Genomic DNA, 22,129 nt, shown 5'->3' with positions numbered 1-22,129 from the left:
AGAGCAGTAGTCTCCTACCTTGGGGTGGTCAGGGTTATTAGAGCAGTAGTCTCTTACCTTGGGGTGGTCAGGGTTATTATAGAGCAGTAGTCTCTTACCTTGGGATGGTCAGTGCTATTATAGAGCAGTAGTCTCTTACCTTGGGGAGGTCAGTGTTATTATAGAGCAGTAGTCTCTTACCTTGGGGTGGTCAGTGTTATTATAGAGCAGTAGTCTCTTACCTTGGGGTGGTCAGTGTTATTATAGAGCAGTAGACTCTTACCTTGGTGTGGTCAGTGTTATTATAGAGCAGCAGTCTCTTACCTTGGGGTGGTCAGGGTTATTAGAGCAGTAGTCTCTTACCTTGGGGTGGTCAGTGTTATTATAGAGCAGTAGTCTCTTACCTTGAGGTGGTCAGTGTTATTATAGAGCAGTAGTCTCTTACCTTGGGGTGGTCAGTGTTATTATAGAGCTGTAGTCTCTTACCTTGAGGTGGTCAGTGTTATTATAGAGCAGTAGTCTCTTACCTCGGGGTGGTCAGGGTTATTATAGAGCAGTAGTCTCTTACCTTGGGGTGGTCAGGGATATTATAGAGCAGTAGTCTCTTACCTTGGGGTGGTCAGGGTTATTATAGAGCAGTAGTCTCTTACCTTGGGGTGGTCAGGGTTATTATAGAGCAGTAGTCTCTTACCTTGGAGTGGTCAGGGTTATTATAGAGCAGTAGTCTCTTACCTTGGGGTGGTCAGGGTTATTATAGAGCAGTAGTCTCTTACCTTGGGGTGGTCAGGGTTATTATAGAGCAGTAGTCTCTTAACTTGGGGTGGTCAGGGTTATTATAGAGCAGTAGTCTCTTACCTTGGGGTGGTCAGTGTTATTATAGAGCAGTAGTCTCTTACCTTGGGGTGGTCAGTGTTATTATAGAGCAGTAGTCTCTTACCTTGGGGTGGTCAGGGTTATTATAGAGCAGTAGTCTCTTACCTTGGGGTGGTCAGGGTTATTATAGAGCAGTAGTCTCTTACCTTGGGGTGGTCAGGGATATTATAGAGCAGTAGTCTCCTACCTTGGGGTGGTCAGGGTTAATATAGAGCAGTAGTCTCTTACCTTGGGGTGGTCAGGGTTATTATAGAGCAGTAGTCTCTTACCTTTGGGATGGTCAGTGCTATTATAGAGCAGTAGTCTCTTACCTTGGGTTGGTCAGGGTTATTATAGAGCAGTAGTCTCTTACCTTGGGGTGGTCAGGGTTATTATAGAGCAGTAGTCTCTTAACTTGGGGTGGTCAGGGTTATTATAGAGCAGTAGTCTCTTACCTTGGAGTGGTCAGTGTTATTATAGAGCAGTAGTCTCTTACCTTGGGGTGGTCAGTGTTATTATAGAGCAGTAGTCTCTTATCTTGGGGTGGTCAGTGTTATTATAGAGCAGTAGTCTCTTACCTTGGGGTTGTCAGGGTTATTATAGAGCAGTAGTCTCTTGCCTTGGGGTGGTCAGGGTTATTATAGAGCAGTAGTCTCTTACCTTGGGGTGGTCAGGGTTAATATAGAGCAGTAGTCTCTCATCTTGGGGTGGTCAGTGTTATTATAGAGCAGTAGTCTCTTATCTTTGGGTGGTCAGTGTTATTATAGAGCAGTAGTCTCTTACCTTGGGGTGGTCAGGGTTATTATAGAGCAGTAGTCTCTTACCTTGGGTGGTCAGGGTTATTTTAGAGCAGTAGTCTCTTACCTTGGGGTGGTCAGTGTTATTATAGAGCAGTAGTCTCCTACCTTGGGGTGGTCAGGGTTATTAGAGCAGTAGTCTCTTACCTTGGGGTGGTCAGGGTTATTATAGAGCAGTAGTCTCTTACCTTGGGATGGTCAGTGCTATTATAGAGCAGTAGTCTCTTACCTTGGGGAGGTCAGTGTTATTATAGAGCAGTAGTCTCTTACCTTGGGGTGGTCAGTGTTATTATAGAGCAGTAGTCTCTTACCTTGGGGTGGTCAGTGTTATTATAGAGCAGTAGACTCTTACCTTGGTGTGGTCAGTGTTATTATAGAGCAGCAGTCTCTTACCTTGGGGTGGTCAGGGTTATTAGAGCAGTAGTCTCTTACCTTGGGGTGGTCAGTGTTATTATAGAGCAGTAGTCTCTTACCTTGAGGTGGTCAGTGTTATTATAGAGCAGTAGTCTCTTACCTTGGGGTGGTCAGTGTTATTATAGAGCTGTAGTCTCTTACCTTGAGGTGGTCAGTGTTATTATAGAGCAGTAGTCTCTTACCTCGGGGTGGTCAGGGTTATTATAGAGCAGTAGTCTCTTACCTTGGGGTGGTCAGGGATATTATAGAGCAGTAGTCTCTTACCTTGGGGTGGTCAGGGTTATTATAGAGCAGTAGTCTCTTACCTTGGGGTGGTCAGTGTTATTATAGAGCAGTAGACTCTTACCTTGGGGTGGTCAGTGTTATTATAGAGCAGTAGACTCTTACCTTGGGGTGATTTAACCCCATTGATAAATGTCTGTTGTGACACAGAAAACAATGTTGTTAATACAAAGTATTCTCTCTCTCTCTCTCTCTCTCTCTCTCTCTCTCTCTCTCTCTCTCTCTCTCTCTCTCTCTCTCTCTCTCTCTGTCTCTGTCTCTGTCTCTGTCTCTGTCTCTGTCTCTGTCTCTCTCTCTCTCTCTCTCTCTCTCTCTCTCTCTCTCTCTCTCTCTCTCTCTCTCTCTCTCTCTCTCTCTCTCTCTCTCTCTCTCCCTCTCTGTCTCTCTCTCTCTCTCTCTCTCTCTCTCTCTCTCTCTCTCTCTCTGTCTCTCTCTGTCTCTGTCTCTCTCTCTCTCTCTCTCTCTCTCTCTCTCTCTCTCTCTCTCTCTCTCTCTCTCTCTCTCTCTCTCCCTCTCTGTCTCTCTCTGTCTCTGTCTCTCTCTCTCTCTCTCTCTCTCTTTCTCCCTCTCTCTCTTTCTCTCTCTCTCTCTCTCTCTCTCTCTCACCTGGTGGTTAAATTCAGAGATGAAGTCACCATAGCGGTTTCATCATTCCTCAATTCCTCCTCCCATCCTCTTTCCTCCCCTAATTCTCAAAACACATTGGAGAATACAATCCTAGGGGAAGGACCTTGGACCCTCTCCTCTAATAGGGTTGAGTGTGTGTTACCTGAGTGCTGGTCTCCTGGTCCATTATTAGGAGCAGTGTCTGCTGTCTCTTCTCTCTTGGTGTTGGTCTCACCGTCTCTCAGGGTGTCTGCACTGATGTAGATATGCACAATCCTCTCCTTCATCTCACCTCTGTTAAACTTGACCTTCTTGTTCATATCTGGTTCAGCATAGATGACCTTTGACATCTTTAACAATACCTGGGTCTTTCTTTCTATGTAGGTCTACTATACATTAAGTCTCTGATTCTAGAATTAATGTGGTGGCCTTCCAACATGGCCGCCAGGAGCCGTCGTACATCAACTGAATTATCAACAAAATGACACTGGTAGTTGTGTCAATGCTAATATAAAAAATATAACACGTTTGCATACTTGTGTGCAAGTGTGCATTTGAGAGATTATTACAGTGGTTATTGTTCAAATTATTTCTGCAGCACAATATAAATCATTCCATGTCTCTACATGGTCATCTTGTCCAGAGTACATCTCAACACAGTCCTCCTGTCCAGGGAATGGGACTTGATATTTGTGATGATGGACAGGACACTATCATACCAGGAAGATATAGATCATAGAGGGGACGTGGACAACAAAGGCTAGCTGTTAACATATATTACATATCATATGTAACAGCCCCAAGAAAATTCAGGGAATTTCCAGAACTCCTCCTTCCTTTCACCTTTCTGCTGATTTGGACCCTCTGTTTACTCCCAAATATACATCAACATGTTCAGGAGGTCCAGGACTACAAACATGGGTCATTATAATGTCCAGACAATAGATGACACAATAGTGACACTACAAACTGCTCAAAGTGGATATTGAGGGTGGGTAGTCTTAACCAGTGAGGAGGAGATGGTGACAGAAACGGACGCAGCTCTGTTCTCACTAAATTAACCTGATTGGTCGAGGAGTTTTTGTTATGAATTTCATGAATAAATAACTAAACGATGTATACATTTAACTAGAACTAGAACTAATTGAATTCTACCCTGTTTTTCTATATTGATAAATAATGTTAGTTCATAAGGAAGAGGTTATGTAGCATGTATGGGGGAAGAAAGGGATGTCTGTGTGAGTCTAAAGAAAATTAAGTGGATCATTAACCTATGTTTGAACTGACTAAGCTAAGCTATAGCTAACTCTGTGGAGAGATAAGGGAAGACAGCTCAAGCCCCTCTAGGTTTTCCGTATCTGGGGGGGGGGGGGGACTGGAACTGTCAGCTAAGTGGTAATAAACTATGGTGAGACTTCAGGAGATAATCCAGATATTGTGTGTAAGATATGTTCGTAAGTGTGTTGGAATGGACTTTTGATTAGCTTGTCCTTGTTGGAGAAGAGGAGGGACATTTAGAAAGCTATGACGCTGTTTGTGATATATGATCTAATGTACATGTTTTTTTTGGTCAGAGATCTCTCGAGAATAAATGCTCTTGATTAATTTGGACACGGGTCTCTGTCTATTGTATGTAAATAAGAATCTTACAAAATTCTTATAAAAGTGTTTGCATTGTTATAATTTAAATTGGTTAACGAACATTTAGGAAACTTTTCCTTCAACAGTTTTTGACTGACGCTCGTTGAACCACTGAAAATAACAACTTAACTTCCCTCTTTTGAGACCCATATAGCAGAGTCTGATGTACTATCTTCATGTTGACTCTGGTAAACAGGACGCTACAATGTCAGGAAACAAGTAGGACTTTAATTAATATACTTGTGTGCCTGAGTTTGAGACAAAGACAGAGATACAGAGGTAGAGGAGGAAGTTCTGTGCACTGTGTATGTGGTACAGAATGTTGTCATGGTGATTTTAAAACACTTTCTCACAAATCCAGTTGAGTTTGCCTTCACATGACATGTCATTCCATGACTTTAGAGGACTCTGATCTTCGTGTATCTCAGCACAGTCCTCGTCCCCAGTAGGACCTGCATTATCAGGCTGTTTGGCATACCAGTACCTAAAGGGTTAATAACAGTCAGATATCATGGTTAATACCAGTACCTACAGGGTTAACAACAGTCAGATATCATGGTTAATACCAGTACCTACAGGGTTAATAACAATCAGATATCATGGTTAATACCAGTACCTACAGGATTAAAAACAGTCAGATATCATGGTTAATACCAGTACCTACAGGGTTAAAAACAGTCAGATATCATGGTTAATACCAGTACCTACAGGGTTAATACCAGTACCTACAGGGTTAAAAACAGTCAGATGTAATGGTTAATACCAGTACCTACAGGGTTAACAACAATCAGATATCATGGTTAATACCAGTACCTACAGGGTTAATACCAGTACCTACAGGGTTAAAAACAGTCAGATGTAATGGTTAATACCAGTACCTACAGGGTTAACAACAGTCAGATATCATGGTTAATACCAGTACCTACAGGGTTAATAACAATCAGATATCATGATTAATACCAGTACCTACAGGGTTAATAACAATCAGATAACATGGTTAATACCAGCACCTACAGGGTTAAAACAGTTAGATATCATGGTTAATACCAGTACCTACAGGGTTACAGTCAGACATCACATCATAATACTAAATAATATGTCAAAATCTTATAGTTAACTACTTTGTTTACTGCTATCATCAATGTCAGTAACCTGCATAGAAAAGGGTTGAATGGAGCCTTATTGACAGATTAGTTATCATCTCTCACCCTGTGGTCAGTGGGGTGCCGTCCACCCATTTCCAGGTCCCCTCATTAACAGAGTCAGTCAGACCAATCCAGACTCTCTTCTTGAGGTTGAAGAGAAATGTCTGTTGTTGAGAAAGATAAATTAGCAGACGTATATGTTTGATCATATCTACCCCCTGCACACCCATCGCCTCTCCCTCTCCCTCTCCCTCTCCCTCTCCCTCTCCCTCTCCCTCTCACTCTCCCTCTCCCTCTCCCTCTCCCACTCCCTCTCCCTCTCCCTCTCCCTCTCTCTCTCACCTGTTCCTTATCACTGTTTATGATCACCAGGTCTGCTCCTCTCTTCAGACAGTCCTGTCTGCTCTCCTTCCAGGTTTTAGTCTCAGTAGACAGGAAGTACCAACTGGATGCAAACTTCTTCCAGCCTTCAGGACAGGTTTGAATATATTGATGAACATACGAATTTCCTTCAATTTATCACACTGGACAATTAATGAAAGAACACAGAATGATGATTAGTTGTGTAGGATTAATGGTAATGTATTACTGTAGGTTTACTCACTGAGATTGCTAAGCCTCCAGTTAAGAAACTCTCTCTCAGTCTGTAGCTGGTCTCTCTCTTTAGTCATGGTGTTGTAACTGGTCTTTAGCCGGTCTCTCTTTTTAGTCAGGGTGTTGTAACTGGTCTGTAGCTGGTCTCTCTCTTTAGTCAGGTTGTTGTAGCTGGTCTGTAGCCGTTCTATCTCTGCAGATGAGTTGGTCTTATAGGCTATGAAGCTCTTAGAGACCCCATCATCTGTTATAACAACAACAAAGTGTATCAATAAAATAGATCATCTGGTGAATTGTAGGTGAATGATGGTGAATTGTAGGAATTCTAACATAAGACTTACAGTAGACAGACAGGCCTATGATCCCAGCCAGTAGAACACACAGTAGCCCCAGACACACTGCAGCAACTCTGGAGGATCTCTTCCCTGAGTTATCAGGTTCTGTGGACACAGGTACTGTACATAGCATCAATGAGACACAATAACACTTTTAAAGTGATGTTTTCTCACCCCATCTCTCTTCCTGTTGAGGGTGACTTGTGGTTGTTAAAGATACAGCTTCACACATTAACAGAATATATAGTTTCCAGCTACAGCTATCTCCTAGCCTTGCTAACGTTAGCCTGCTAGCTAATGTTAGTAGAATTCATATGTTTAGGACATTCGTAACATATACAAATTATAATTCGTGACATGTCATACAAAATGTAAATCGTAACATCATAGAAATTGTAATTTGTAACATACAAAATGGATCATGGTGTCACATAGAACATAGAGAGCCTTTTTATGTCTCTATTTGGTTTGGTCAGGGTGTGATTTGGGGTGGGCATTCTATGTTTTTGTTTTCTATGATTTTGTATTTTTATGTTTTGGCCGGATATGTTTCTCAATCAGGGACAGCTGTCTATCGTGGTCTCTAATTGGGATCCAAACTTAGGTAGCCATGTTCCCTCCATTCTTGGTGGGAAGTTAACTTTGTTTGTTGCACATAGCCCTTAAGCTTGTTAAAACTTCTTATGGTTGCAGGGGCAGTATTGAATAGCTTGGATGAAAAGGTGCCCAGAGGTGCCCAGAGTAAACTGCCTGCTCCTCAGTCCCAGTTGCTAATATATGCATACTATTGTTAGTATTGGATAGAAAACACTCTGAAGTTTCTAAAACTGTTTGAATGATGTCTGTGAGTATAACAGAACTCATATGGCAGGCAAAAACCTGAGAAAAAAATCCAACCAGGAAGTGGGAAATCTGAGGTTTGTAGGTTTTCAACTCATCGCCTATCGAATACACAGTGGGATATGGGTCAGTTTGCACTTCCTACGGCTTCCACTAGTTTTCAACAGTCTGTAGAACCTTGTCTGATGCCTCTACTGTGAAGTGGGGCCGAAGGAGACGGGAATGAGTAAGGTCTATCATGAGCTGACCCTGCTCTGACCATGCCCATTCACATGAGAGGGAGTTCTGTTCCATCGCACTTCTAAAGACAATGGAATTCTCCGGTTGGAACATTATTGAAAATTTATGTTAAAAACATCCTAAAGATTGATTCTATACATCATTTGACATGTTTCTACTGACTGCTTTTAGTGAACTTGCTTCCTGACTTTGGATTTGTTTACCAAACACGCAAAAAAAATAGCTATTTGGACATAAATGATGGACATTACCGAACAAAACGAAAATTTCGAAAATTTTATTTTTTGTGGTGCTTTCGCTGTAAAGCCTTTTTGAAATCGGACACTGTGGGGGGATTAACAAGAATTGTATCTTTAAAATGGTGTGAAATACTTGTATGCTTGAGGAATTTTAATTGTGAGATTTCTGTTGTTTGAATTTGGCGCCCTGCACTTTCACTGGCTGTTGTCATATCGATCCCGTTAACCTGTCTAGCTAGCGGAACCCCCCCCCCCACATTCCACTGAAAAGGCAGCACGCGAAAAAAATTAAAATAAATTGTAAATATTTCACTTTCACACATTAACCTCTACCGAGTACCTAACCAGGATTCGGGAGCACCCCCCACCCCCCCCCACACTGATTAGCATCGCTAGCATAGCGTCACAATTAAATAGTAGCATCTAAATATCATTAAATCACAAGTCCAAGACACCCAATGAAAGACACAGATCTTGTGAATAAAGCCACCATTTCAGATTTTTTAAATGTTTTACAGGGAAGACACAATATGTAAATCTATTAGCTAAACACGTTAGCAAAAGACACCATTTTTTTACTCCAACAGTTTTTTCCTGCGTCAGTAGCTATCACTAATTCGACTAAATGAAAATATATATAGCCACTAACCAACAAACAAATTCATAAGATGACATTCTGATAACATATTTATGGTATAGCATAGTTTTTTTTTTTTAAATGTGCATTTTTCAGGTATAAATCACAGTTCTACATTGCAGCTGCAATCTGATATAGTGCTGATGCAGCCAGAACAATTACAGAGACCAACGTCATATAACTAATTACTTGTCTTAAAACATTTCAGAAAAAATACACAGCGTACAGATATTGAAAGCCCAACATCTGGTGAATCCAAACAATATTTCAGATTTATTAAATGTTTTATAGCGAAAACAAAATGTAGCGCTAAATTAGCATAGCCACGCCAGCCAGAACCAGCTGGGCGCGCCCGACCAGTTCACATGCACGACAGATATATGAAATAACATCGTAAATTGGGTCTTACTATTGCTGATCTTTCATCAGAATGTTGATAAAGGTGTCCTTAGTCCTGATGAGTCGTTCAATCCATTCACAATGGCAACTTTCCCTCTTCATTTAGCATAGGTACTGGTCGACTAGCACGGTTCTGTCCAAAGTTTAAAAACTCACAGAACGGAACACGGCAAAACTCCCGAAAAAATTCAAATAATCTGATTAAACTATATTGAAAAAACATACATTACGATGATATGGTCACATGTATCAAACAAACTTCGAGACGGAGCTAGTTTTCATCCGTAACGTCAGCATAACAAAAGACAATTGCACCTCTAAAACGCGCGTTTCAGAAAACCGGAAGTTGTCGGTCACGCTAAAGAAATAGGTCTTATTTCACGTCAGTACAAGATAAACAAAAAATTTCTCCTCTGACGTCTTCCTGACACCCAGAGGAAGACGAATGAAGTGTGTTTCGGGTCATAGGTGGCGTGACCATATATAGGCAGAGCGTTGAAGCGAGCATACACATCTTGCAATCTTCTTCTTGCTCAGGGAAAGTGCTGTCAAATGACTTGTGTTTCACTCAGAGACAAAATTGAAACGGTTTTAGAAACCATAGCTTGTTTTCTATCCAATGGTATATGGTTATATGCATATAGTAACAGCAATAATTGAATAAGAGGCAGTTTAATCTGTAGAGGCAATTATGCTAATGCGAAAACAGCACCCCCTGTATTCTCAAGAAGTTAACCCTGTAGGTACAAGTATCAACCATGATATCTGACTGTTGTAAACCCTGTAGGTACTGGTATTAACCATGAAATCTGACTGGTGTTAACCCTGTAGGTACTGGTATTAACCATGATATCTGACTGTTTTTAACCCTGTAGGTACTGGTATTAACCATGATATCTGTGTTAGTAACCCTGTAGGTACTGGTATTAACCATGATATCTGACTGTTGTTAACCCTGTAGATACTGGTATTAACCATGATATCTGACTGTTGTTAACCCTGTACGTACTGGTATTAACCATGATATCTAACTGTTGTTAACCCTTTAGGTATTGGTATTAACCATGATATCTGACTGTTGTTAACCCTGTAGGTACTGGTATTAACCATGATATCTGACTTTTTTAACCCTGTAGGTACTGGTATTAACCATGATATCTGACTGTTTTTAACCCCGTAGGTACTGGTATTAACCATGATATCTGACCGTTTTAACCCTGTAGGTACTGGTGTTAACCATGATATCTAACTGTTGTTAACCCTGTAGGTACTGGTATTAACCATGATATCTAACTGTTGTTAACCCGAATCCAGATGGTGAGTCACATATATTTTATATAATATCTAACAGCCCCAAGATAATTCTGAAATTTCCGTAACTCCCCCTACCTTTCACCTTTCTGCTGATTTGGACCCTCTATTTACTCCCAAATATAAATCAACATGTTCAGGAGGTCCAGGACTACAAACATGGGTCATTATAATGTCCATATAATAGATGTGACACTACAAACTGCTCCAAGTGGATATTGAGGGTGGTTAGTCTTAACCAGTGAGGATGAGATGTCAACAGTAACCACCGTCTCCTCTACATTTACCTTTTAGTCATTTAGCAGATGCTCTTATCCAGAGAGACTTACACAACCAATTAGGGTGCCTTGCTCAAGAGCACATCGACAGATTTTTTATGTAGTCGGCTCGCGTTTTAAAGAAGCAGCAAACTTTCGGCTACTGCCCCAACGATCTTAACTTCTAGGCTACCTGCCGCCCTCGCTCTTAATGAACCTGATTGTTCAAGGAGGTTTTGAGTGACAGCTGGTTGAATGACTGAAAATATCAACTTCACCTCCCTCTTTTTGGACCCATATGGGGGAACAACAATCAAATATGAGCATCTGATATTGTGCTTGTATGTAACTTGACAAAAAATATTGACTGTCAAAGATTTTTAACCTGTTGAGGATGGGGGCGCTGTTGTCACTATTTATGCTAATCGTGTAATTTTTGAAACGGCTTCCCACAAAATTCTTGATCGTACAATATGCATATTATTATTATTATTGGATAGAAAACAGTCTATAGTTTCTATAGGAGTTGAAATTTTGTCTCTAAGTGGAACAGAAGTCATTCTACAGCAATTTCCCTGACATGGAGTCAGATTTCAGAAATTTTGGCCCCTGATCTGGAGTCAGTTAAAAGGCCGCAGTTATTGCTATGAGTATACGGACACTGCTTACATCTTCCCCTGGATGCCTTTACGTGATGACGATTTCAATGGGGTCGATTGCGCGTTCACAGGCACTACAAATTAAAAAACCCTGTAGCTAGGAACTCTTTTCTTGCTGCGTAATGCGCCTGGAGGACATCGACCCGCACTTGTTCCAAGCATTAGTGGAGGGAGTAATATTACTCTGGTCATGTTTCTACTCGTTATGGGAGTTAAAAACATCATAAGGTAGTTAATTTAAAGCGTTTTATAGCAATTTATATCCGTTTAGTGCGATTTTGGGACATTTATTTCTGAAACGCTGTGAATTGCTGGGCACGCTTCCAGTTCATCCCGAACGCAGTTGGCATTTCCACATGGCAAGAGGACAGCTTTCCACCAAAAGACGATTAGACCCAAGAAAGGATCCTTTGCCCAAGATACTGATGGAAGAACAGCTCAAAGTAGGACATTTTTATTATGATAAATCGTGTTTCTGTCGAAAAATGTTAGTGGCTTAGGACGCCATGTTTTTTGACGTAGCTTCGCTTGGCGCAAACTGTATTGAAAAGTAAGGATAATTTAAAAAATGTAATTCCGCGATTGTATTAAGAATTAAATTGTCTATCAATCCCTGTCCACCCTATATTTTTTAGTCACGTTTATGAGTATTTATGTATAAGAGTAGATCACTGTCTAATATGGCGCACGGACATTTTCTCACCAGCTGGGCTACATTTCACATTGTCTAACCATGATTTTGGTGGCTAAATATAAACATTTTCGATCAAACTCTATATGGATTGTGTAATATGATGTTACAGGAGTGTCATCTGAAGAATTCTGAGAAGGTTAGTGAAAAAATTAATATATTTTGGCGATGTTGACGTTATCGCTCACTTTGGCTAGAATCAATGCTGGGCTGCTATGTGCTATGTGCTATGCTAATATAACGATTTATTGTGTTTTTGCTGTAAGACACTTAGAAAATCTGAAATATTGTCTGTATTCACAGGATCTGTGTCTTTCGATTAGTGTATGCTGTGTATTTTTACGAAATGTTTGATGATTAGTAAGTAGGTAAACACGTTGCTCAATGTAGTTTTTCTAGTCCATTTGTGACGGTGGGTGCAATTGTAACCTATGCCATCTACCTGAAATATGCACTTTTTTCTAACAAAACCTATCCCATACCATAAATATGTTATCAGACTGTCATCTGATGAGTTTTTTTCTTGGTAGGGGCTATAAATATCTTAGTTTAGCCGAATTGGTGATAGCTACTGGTGTTGGTGGACAAATAAAAGATGGTGGATTATGCTAATGTGTTTTTAGGTAATAGATGTACATCTTTACATATTGTGTCTTCCCTGTAAAACATTTTAAAAATCGGACATGTTGGCTGGATTCACAAGATCTGTGTCTTTCATTAGCTGTATTGGACTTTAATGTGTGAAAGTTAAATATTAAGATGATATGGTCACATGTATCAAACAAACTTCGAGACGGAGCTAGTTTTCATCCGTAACGTCAGCATAACAAAAGACAATTGCACCTCTAAAACGCGCGTTTCAGAAAACCGGAAGTTGTCGGTCACGCTAAAGAAATAGGTCTTATTTCACGTCAGTACAAGATAAACAAAAAATTTCTCCTCTGACGTCTTCCTGACACCCAGAGGAAGACGAATGAAGTGTGTTTCGGGTCATAGGTGGCGTGACCATATATAGGCAGAGCGTTGAAGCGAGCATACACATCTTGCAATCTTCTTCTTGCTCAGGGAAAGTGCTGTCAAATGACTTATGTTTCACTCAGAGACAAAATTGAAACGGTTTTAGAAACCATAGCTTGTTTTCTATCCAATGGTATTAATTATATGCATATAGTAACAGCAATAATTGAATAAGAGGCAGTTTAATCTGTAGAGGAAATTATGCTAATGCGAAAACAGCACCCCCTGTATTCTCAAGAAGATATCAAGTCCAATACAGCAAATGAAAGATAAACATCTTGTGAATCCAGCCAACATGTCCGATTTTTTAAATGTTTTACAGCGAAAACACCACGTATATTTATGTTAGCTCACCACCAAATACAAAAAAGCACAGACATTTCTTTCACAGCACAGGTAGCTTGCACAAAACCCCCAAATAGAGATAGAATTAGACACTAACCAATAAACAACTTCATCAGATGACAGTCTTATAACATGTTATACAATAAACCTATGTTTTGTTCGAAAAATGTGCATATTTCTTTTTAAAAAAAAATCCCATTTTCTCCCCAATTTTCATGGTATCCAATCGCTAGTAATTACTATCTTGTCTCATCGCTACAACTCCCGTACGGGCTCGGGAGAGACGAAGGTCGAAAGCCATGCGTCCTCAGAAGCACAACCCAACCAAGCCGCACTGCTTCTTAACACAGCGCGCCTCCAACCCGGAAGCCAGCTGCACCAATGTGTCGGAGGAAACACCGTGTACCTGGCCCCCTTGGTTAGCGCGCACTGCGCCCGGCCCGCCACAGGAGTCGCTGGAGCACGATGAGACAAGGATATCCCTACCGGCCAAACCCTCCCTAACCCGGACGACGCTATGCCAATTGTGCGTCGCCCCACGGACCTCCCGGTCGCGGCCGGCTGCGACAGAGCCTGGGCGCGAACCCAGAGACTCTGGTGGCACAGCTAGCACTGCGATGCAGTGCCCTAGACCAATGCGCCACCCGGGAGGCCAAAATGTGCATATTTCAGGTATAAATCATAGTTTTACATTGCAGCTACAATCACAAATATCACCAAAGCAGCTAGAACAATTACAGAGACCAACTTGAAATACCTAAATACTCATCATAAAACATTTATGAAAAATACATGGTGTACAGCAAATGAAAGATATACATCTTGTGAATCCAGCCAATGTTTCAGATTTTTTAAGTGTTTTACAGTGAAAACACAATATAGCATTATATTAGCTTACCACAATAGCAAAAAACACAACCCATTTATCAGCAGCAAAAGTTAGCGATCGCAAAAAACCAGCCAAAGATATATAATTTTTCACTAACCTTGACAAACATCATCAGATGACAGTCCTATAACATCAGGTTATACAATACACTTATGTTTTGTTCGAGAATGTGCATATTTAGAGCTGAAATCCGTGGTTATACATTGTGAAAACGTAGCAACTTTTTCCCAGAATCTCCGGATATATTTCTGACACTCACCTAATCTGACCAAATAACTCATCATAAACTTTACTAAAAAATACATGTTGTACAGCAAATGAAAGATACACTAGTTCTTAATGCAATCGGCGTGTTAGAATTCTAAAAATAACTTTAGAACGACATACAGCTTACGTTATAGCGAGACAGCGCCTGCAATGAGGGCGGAAAATAGTACTAAACATTTTCCACAGAAATACGAAATAACATCATAAATGGTTCCTACTTTTGCTGAGCTTCCATCAGAATCTTGTACAAGGGGTCCTTTGTCCAGAACAATTGTTGTTTGGTTTTAGAATGTCCTTTTCTCCTGTCGAATTAGCAACCAAAGCTAGCCAAGTGGCGCGAAGCTGTCCATCTTCACCAAACGCAGAGAACGGAAAAAGCAAAAACTCCCGATAAACTTTCAATAATCTGTTAAAACTATATTGAAAAAACATACTTTACGATGATATTATCACATGTATCAAATAAAATCAAAGCCGGAGATATTAGCCGTCTATAACGAAAGCTTTTCAGAAGGCAATCCAGGGTTCCTTCCCGCGCCTTGCTGAACAAAGGAAATAGTGATCACGTCATTCCAAGAGCTCTTATTCGACCTCAGATCTAGCTAGACACTCCATTTCACCTCTCACTGCCTGTTGACATCTAGTGGAAGGCATATGAAGTGCATATATATCCATAGATTTCAAGCAAATGAATAGGAAGGCCCTAGAACAGAGCCTCAATTTCAGATTTGCAAAATTAGTTCTGTTTTACTCACAGATATAATTCAAACGGTTTTAGAAACTTGAGAGTGTTTTCTATCCAATAGTAATAATAATATGCATATTGTACAATCTAGAATAGAGTACGAGGCCGTTTAAAACAGCGCCCCCCTATGCCAAAGAAGTTAACAGGATTGCAGCCATAAGAAGGTTTAAAGAACATTGTTCCTTCATTTATTAATCTGTGCTTTGTTATTCTTATTATTAACCTGTCTAGGACTACCCCCCCCCCCCCACATTCCACTGAAAAGGCAGAGCCGCGAAATTCAAAAAATATATATTTTTTAAATATTTAACTTTCACACATTAAAGTCCAATACAGCTAATGAAAGACACAGATCGTGTGAATCCAGACAACATGTCCGATTTTTAAAATGTTTTACAGGGAAGACACAATATGTAAAGATGTAAATCTATTAGCTAAACACATTAGCATAAGACACCATCTTTTATTTGTCCACCAACACCAGTAGCTATCACCAATTCGGCTAAACTAAGATATTGATAGCCACTAACCAAGAAAAAGCCTCATCAGATGACAGTCTGATAACATATTTATGGTATGGGATAGGTTTTGTTAGAAAAATGTGCATATTTCAGGTAGATGTCATAGTTTACAATTGCACCCACCATCACAAATGGACTAGAATAAATACATAGAGCAACGTGTTTACCTAATTACTAATCATCAAACATTTCGTAAAAATACACAGCATACACTAATCGAAAGACACAGATCCTGTGAATACAGACAATATTTCAGATTTTCTAAGTGTCTTACAGCGAAAACACAATAAATCGTTATATTAGCATACCACATATGCAAACGTTACCAGAGCATTGATTCTAGCCAAAGAGAGCGATAACGTAAACATCGCCAAAATATATAAATCTTTTCACTAACCTTCTCAGAATTCTTCCGATGACACTCCTGTAACATCATATTACACAATCCATATACAGTTTGTTCGAAAATGTGCATATTTAGCCACCAAAATCATGGTTAGACAATGACAAAAGTTGCCCAGCTGGTCAGACAATGTCGTGCGCCATATTAGACAGTGATCTAGTCGTATACATAAATACTCATAAACGTGACTAAAAAATATAGGGTGGACAGCGATTGATAGACAATTTAATTCTTAATACAATCGCTGATTTACATTTTTTAATTTATCCTTACTTTTCAATACAGTTTGCGCCAAGCGAAGCTACGTCAAACAAAATGGCGTCATAAGCGAATAACATTTTTCGACAGAAACACGATTTATCATAATAAATTGTTCCTACTTTGAGCTGTTCTTCTATCAGAATCTTGGGCAAAGAATCCTTTCTTGGCTCTAATCGTCTTTTGGTCGAAAGCTGTCCTCTTGCCATGTAGAAATGCCCATTGCGTTCGGCATGAACTGGAACCGTGCCCAGAGATTCACAGTGTCTCAGAAATAAATGTCCCAAAATCGCACCAAACGGCTATAAATTGCTATAAAACGGTTTAAATTAACGACCTTATGATGTTTTTAACTCCTATAACGAGTAGAAACATGACCGGAGAAATATAACTGGCTACACTAATGCTTGGAAAAAGAGCAGGGTCGGTGTCCGCCGCGCGCCCGACGCATCTGGAAAAGAGTTCCTACCTACACGTGTTTTTGTTTTATAGTGGCTGTGATTGCGCAATCGACGCCATTCAAAGCGTCATCACGTAAAGGCATCCAGGGGAAGACGTAAGCATTGTCTGTATGCTCATAGCGTTCACAATGGCCTTTAAACTGACTCCAGATCAGGGGCCAAAATGTGTGAAATCTGACTCCATGTCAGGGAAATTGCTGTAGAATGAGTTCTGTTCCACTCAGAGACAACATTTCAACGGCTATAGAAACTAGAGACTGTTTTCTATCCAATAATAATAATAATATGCATATTGTATGATCAAGAATTTAGTAGGAAGCCGTTTAAAAATTACACGATTTCCAGAAATAGTGACAACAGCACCCCCTAGCCTCAACAGGTTAAAGTGATGAGCATAGGCGGGGCGGCAGTGTAGCCTAGTGGTTAGAGCATTGGACTAGTAACCGGAAAGGTTGCAAGATCAAATACCTGAGCCGACAAGGTACAATATCTGTCGTTTTGCCCCTGAACAAGGCAAAAATAAAAATTTGTTTTAAACTGACTTGCCTAGTTAAATAAAGGTAAAATAATTGGTCCCACTTTTTGTGGAAAATCGCATGACATTTTTCTAATATACCTAATGAAGAATAATTTTAGAGAGTACAGTATGTCTACATACTCTCCTCTAATTCTAAATAGAACAATTAATTGTCTTATTTTTTCTCTCTTCTTCATTCTATTAATTTTCTTCTTCCTCCTCTATGTCTCTCTCTGACACTAAGGCTCTATCTCAATTAATCTCTCCTCTCCTCCTATCTCCTTTCTCCCCTCCTCTGATCTCCTCTCCTCCTATCTCCTCTCTCTCCTCCTCCGATCTCCCCTCCTCCGATCTCCTCTCTCTCCTCCTCCTATCTCCTCTCTCCCCTCCTCCTATCTCCTCTCTCCCCTCCTCCGATCTCCTCTCCTCCTATCTCCTCTCTCCCCTCCTCCGATCTCCCCTCCTCCTATCTCCTCTCTTCCCTCCTCCGATCTCCTCTCCTCCTATCTCCTCTCTCCCCTCCTCTGATCTCCTCTCCTCCGTATCACTGTATCCAACGATCAACATAGTAATTTCTACCAGCTAGCTAATGTTAGTAGAATTCATATGTTTAGGATGTTCATATGTTTATTGTATGTTTTTGCAAATCTGTAACATATCAAACACATTGTAATTTGTAACATATCATACAAAATGGATGATGGGCATCCACTAATTGATACATACCATATGAAAGGTAATATATTATAATGGAGTGTCTCTGATTTACGTACAGAATAATACAAAATGTTTTGAGACTAGGTTGGAAATACACAGTGGCGAGTTACAGGACATACTGTAGGATTTTATCAGCATAGTAATTACTAGACTACCAGAAAAACACTGAGAGAGACTTTCCAATCATGTTCCTAAAAATATATGTATTGACTCATGGATGTCATTTCATGAGAACTGTAGATGTATTATAGAAGCCAAGTACTATTTGCATTTGAAAATGTAATGGAACGAGAGACAAAATGGGTTGATAATGGTATGCTCATCTTTGACAGTGTCTTTAAAGCTGTAAAAACAGAGGACTATGTCTATAATTGAGGAGGCTGTTTGTATTACAGTGTCTGACTGTCTGTTCTCTGTGTTGTTTAGGTACTGGGTGTCAGGACAGCCTGATAATGGTGATCTGTTCTCTGTGTTGTTTAGGTACTGGGGGTCAGGACAGTCTGATAATGGTGGTCTGTTCTCTGTGTTGTTTAGGTACTGGGGGTCAGGACAGTCTGATAATGGTGGTCTGTTCTCTGTGTTGTTTAGGTACTGGGGGTCAGGACAGTCTGATAATGGTGGTCTGTTCTCTGTGTTGTTTAGGTACTGGGGGACAGGACAGTCTGATAATGGTGATCTGTTCTCTGTGTTGTTTAGGTTCTGGTGGACAGGACAGCCTGATAATGGTGATCTGTTCTCTGTGTTGTTTAGGTACTGGTGGACAGGACAGTCTGATAATGGTGGTCTGTTCTCTGTGTTGTTTAGGTTCTGGTGGACAGGACAGCCTGATAATGGTGGTCTGTTCTCTGTGTTGTTTAGGTTCTGGGGGTCAGGACAGTCTGATAATGGTGGTCTGTTCTCTGTGTTGTTTAGGTACTGGGGGACAGGACAGTCTGATAATGGTGGTCTGTTCTCTGTGTTGTTTAGGTTCTGGGGGTCAGGACAGTCTGATAATGGTGGTCTGTTCTCTGTGTTGTTTAGGTACTGGGGGACAGGACAGTCTGATAATGGTGGTCTGTTCTCTGTGTTGTTTAGGTACTGGGGGACAGGACAGCCTGATAATGGTGATCTGTTCTCTGTGTTGTTTAGGTTCTGGGGGACAGGATAGCCTGATAATGGTGGTCTGTTCTCTGTGTTGTTTAGGTACTGGGGGACAGGACAGTCTGATAATGGTGGTCTGTTCTCTGTGTTGTTTAGGTACTGGGGGACAGGACAGTCTGATAATGGTGATCTGTTCTCTGTGTTGTTTAGGTTCTGGGGGACAGGACAGTCTGATAATGGTGGTCTGTTCTCTGTGTTGTTTAGGTTCTGGTGGACAGGACAGTCTGATAATGGTGGTCTGTTCTCTGTGTTGTTTAGGTTCTGGTGGACAGGACAGCCTGATAATGGTGATCTGTTCTCTGTGTTGTTTAGGTTCTGGGGGACAGGACAGTCTGATAATGGTGGTCTGTTCTCTGTGTTGTTTAGGTACTGGGGGACAGGACAGCCTGATAATGGTGATCTGTTCTCTGTGTTGTTTAGGTACTGGGGGACAGGACAGTCTGATAATGGTGGTCTGTTCTCTGGGCAGACGGACTGTGTTGAGACAAACTATGGACAAGATGACCATCAGATCATTCCATGTCTCTACATGGTCAGCTTGTCCAGAGTATATCTCAACACAGTCCTCCTGCCCAGGGAATGGGACTTGCAATTTGTGATGATGGACATGACACTATCATACCAGGAAGATATAGATCATAGATGGGAAGTGGAGATCAAAGACTAGCTGTTAACATATATTAAATATCATATGTAACAGCCCCAAGATAATTCAGGGAGTTTCCAGAACTCCCCCTTCCTTTCACCTTTCTTCTTATTTGGATCCTCTGTTTACTCCCAAATATACATCAACATGTTCAGGAGGTCCATGACTACAAACATGGGTCATTATAATATCCAGACAAAAGATTTGACATGACAAACTGCTCCAAGTGGATATCGAGGGTGGGTCGTCTTAACCAGTGAGGATGAGATGACAACACCTCTACATTTACCCTTTAGTCATTTTTATAAATGTTTTTCATTTAAAAAATGTATTTAACTAGGTAAGTCAGTTAAAAATGTATGTAACTAGGTAAGTCAGTTAAAAATGTATGTAACTAGGTAAGTCAGTTAAAAATGTATGTAACATGTGCCTCCCGGGTGGCACAGTGGTCTAGGGCCACCAGAGTCTCTGGGTTCGCGCCCAGGCTGGGCTGGGTTCGCGCCCAGGCTCTGTCGCAGCCGGCCGCAACCGGGAGGTCTGTGGGGCGACGCACAATTGGCATAGCGTCGTCCGGGTTAGGGAGGGTTTGGCCGGTAGGGATATCCTTGTCTCAGTATGTAAAAAAATTTATGAAATGTATGCACTCTACTGTAAGTCGCTCTGGATAAGAGCGTCTGCTAAATGACTAAAATGTAAATGTACTAGGTAAGTCAGTTAAAAATGTATTTAACTAGGTAAGTCAGTTAAAAATGTATTTAACTAGGTAAGTTAGTTTAACATGTATTTAACTAGGTAAGTCAGTTAAAAATGTTTTTAACTAGGGAAGTCAGTTTAACATGTATTTAACTAGGTAAGTCAGTTAAAATTGTATTTAACTAGGTAAGTCAGTTAAAAATGTATTTAACTAGGTTAGTCAGTTACGAACAAGTTCATATTTACAATGACGGACTACCCCGGCCAAACCTTCCCCGAACCCGGACGACGCTGGGCCAATTGTGCACCGCCCTATGGGACTACCAATCACGGCCGGTTGTGTTACAGCCCGGGATTGAACACGGGTCTGTAGTGACGGATCTTGCACTGCGATGCAATGCTTTAGACCACTGCACCACTCAGCCCCCCAATTTAGTAGATGCTCTTATACAGAGTGACTTACAGGAGCAATTAGGGTTAGTGCCTTGCTCAATGGCAGATCGACAGATTTTTCACGTAGTCGCCTCGGGAATTTGAACCAGCAACCTTTTAGTTTCTGGCCTAACGATCTTAACCGCTAGAAGACCTGCAGCCTTCTCTCTTCATGAACCTGATTGGTCGAGGAGATTTTGAGTGACAGCTGGTTGAATGACTGAAAAGATTCACTTTACCTTCCTCTTTGCGACCCATATGGGGGAACATCATTCAAGTATGAGCATTTGATATTGTGCTTATATGTAATTTGACAATAAAGATTGACTTTCAAAGAGTATTAGGAGATCACACAGCAGCCCCAGACACACTGCAGTAACTCCAGAGGGTCTCTTCCACCACTGAACATGTACTGAATCACACATTATTAAAGATCTTTGGAAATGTGTTTTACTGCATCATCCAGGATTGGGACAAATACATCTGTTTAATGTATAATGTGTAGTTTGTGTGTGTGTGTGTGTGTGTGTGTGTGTGTGTGTGTGTGTGTGTGTGTGTGTGTGTGTGTGTGTGTGTGTGTGTGTGTGTGTGTGTGTGTGTGTGTGTGTGTGTGTGTGTGTGTGTGTGTGTGTGTGTGTGTGTGTGTGTGTGTGTGTGTGTGTGTGTTCATGCAATCTTACCTGAAGCAACAACTCCATCTCCTGGGCTGGGCTTGAAGTCTCTTACATTGGCATATACTTGGCCATCAATGTCTGTGTTCTTCATTGCATCAGGCTCATCGTAATCAAATCCATCTGGCATTTCATAGACTCCCTCTGACATCTTAACACACTTTTGGTCAAATACTGTAACTTCTACTTCTTACCTCAACTCTAATATACGTCTGTAGCTGTGTCTTCTCCCTGCACTGTCTTTCGTCTGTGTGATTTATAGTAGTGAAACTATCTGTCATCCACAGTGGATGATAAATTGTGAAATCAACACAACACTGGCCACCATGTGACTTCCACCAGCCTTAGTTTGATAATATACTACATGATATGACATTATATCATGCTATTTGATGTATGTGTGAATTCACAGGGTCCCAATTTTGGATCGGCTAAAGTAAATTGGGATCCTGTTAATTGACATATACACTACATATATCCTGACTGAGT

General features: G+C 40.8%; 1 protein-coding gene across 1 annotated transcript; it reads right to left on the bottom strand.

The window, feature by feature from the left end:
* Positions 1-4,825: 4,825 nt before the first annotated feature.
* LOC129841601 (CD209 antigen-like protein E) lies at positions 4,826-21,880 on the bottom strand. The gene is made up of 6 exons (XM_055909981.1): positions 21,650-21,880; positions 6,652-6,750; positions 6,321-6,554; positions 6,059-6,183; positions 5,780-5,880; positions 4,826-5,055 (listed from the first exon to the last, which is right to left on the bottom strand). Exons 1-6 carry the CDS (start codon positions 21,789-21,791, stop codon positions 4,908-4,910), a joined length of 849 nt encoding a protein of 282 aa, XP_055765956.1. The 5' UTR covers positions 21,792-21,880; the 3' UTR covers positions 4,826-4,907.
* Between the last annotated feature and the right edge of the window lie 249 nt (positions 21,881-22,129).

The sequence above is a fragment of the Salvelinus fontinalis genome, chromosome 42, assembly GCF_029448725.1.
Source record: "Salvelinus fontinalis isolate EN_2023a chromosome 42, ASM2944872v1, whole genome shotgun sequence".
NCBI classification, from domain to species: domain Eukaryota; kingdom Metazoa; phylum Chordata; class Actinopteri; order Salmoniformes; family Salmonidae; genus Salvelinus; species Salvelinus fontinalis.
Note: the sequence above shows the minus strand (reverse complement) of the source record. Positions and strands in the feature narration are given on the sequence as shown.

Bases quoted from the DNA above. Each gene is read 5' to 3' on its own strand.
- LOC129841601 (XM_055909981.1), bottom strand. From the start codon at position 21,791: ATGTCAGAGGGAGTCTATGAAATGCCAGATGGATTTGATTACGATGAG. The intron at 6,555-6,651 runs GTAAGTCTTATG...TTGTTATAACAG, and splicing joins CATAGGCCTGTCTGTCTACT to ATGATGGGGTCTCTAAGAGC. The intron at 5,881-6,058 runs GTGAGAGAGAGA...TCTCAACAACAG, and splicing joins TAAACAGTGATAAGGAACAG to ACATTTCTCTTCAACCTCAA.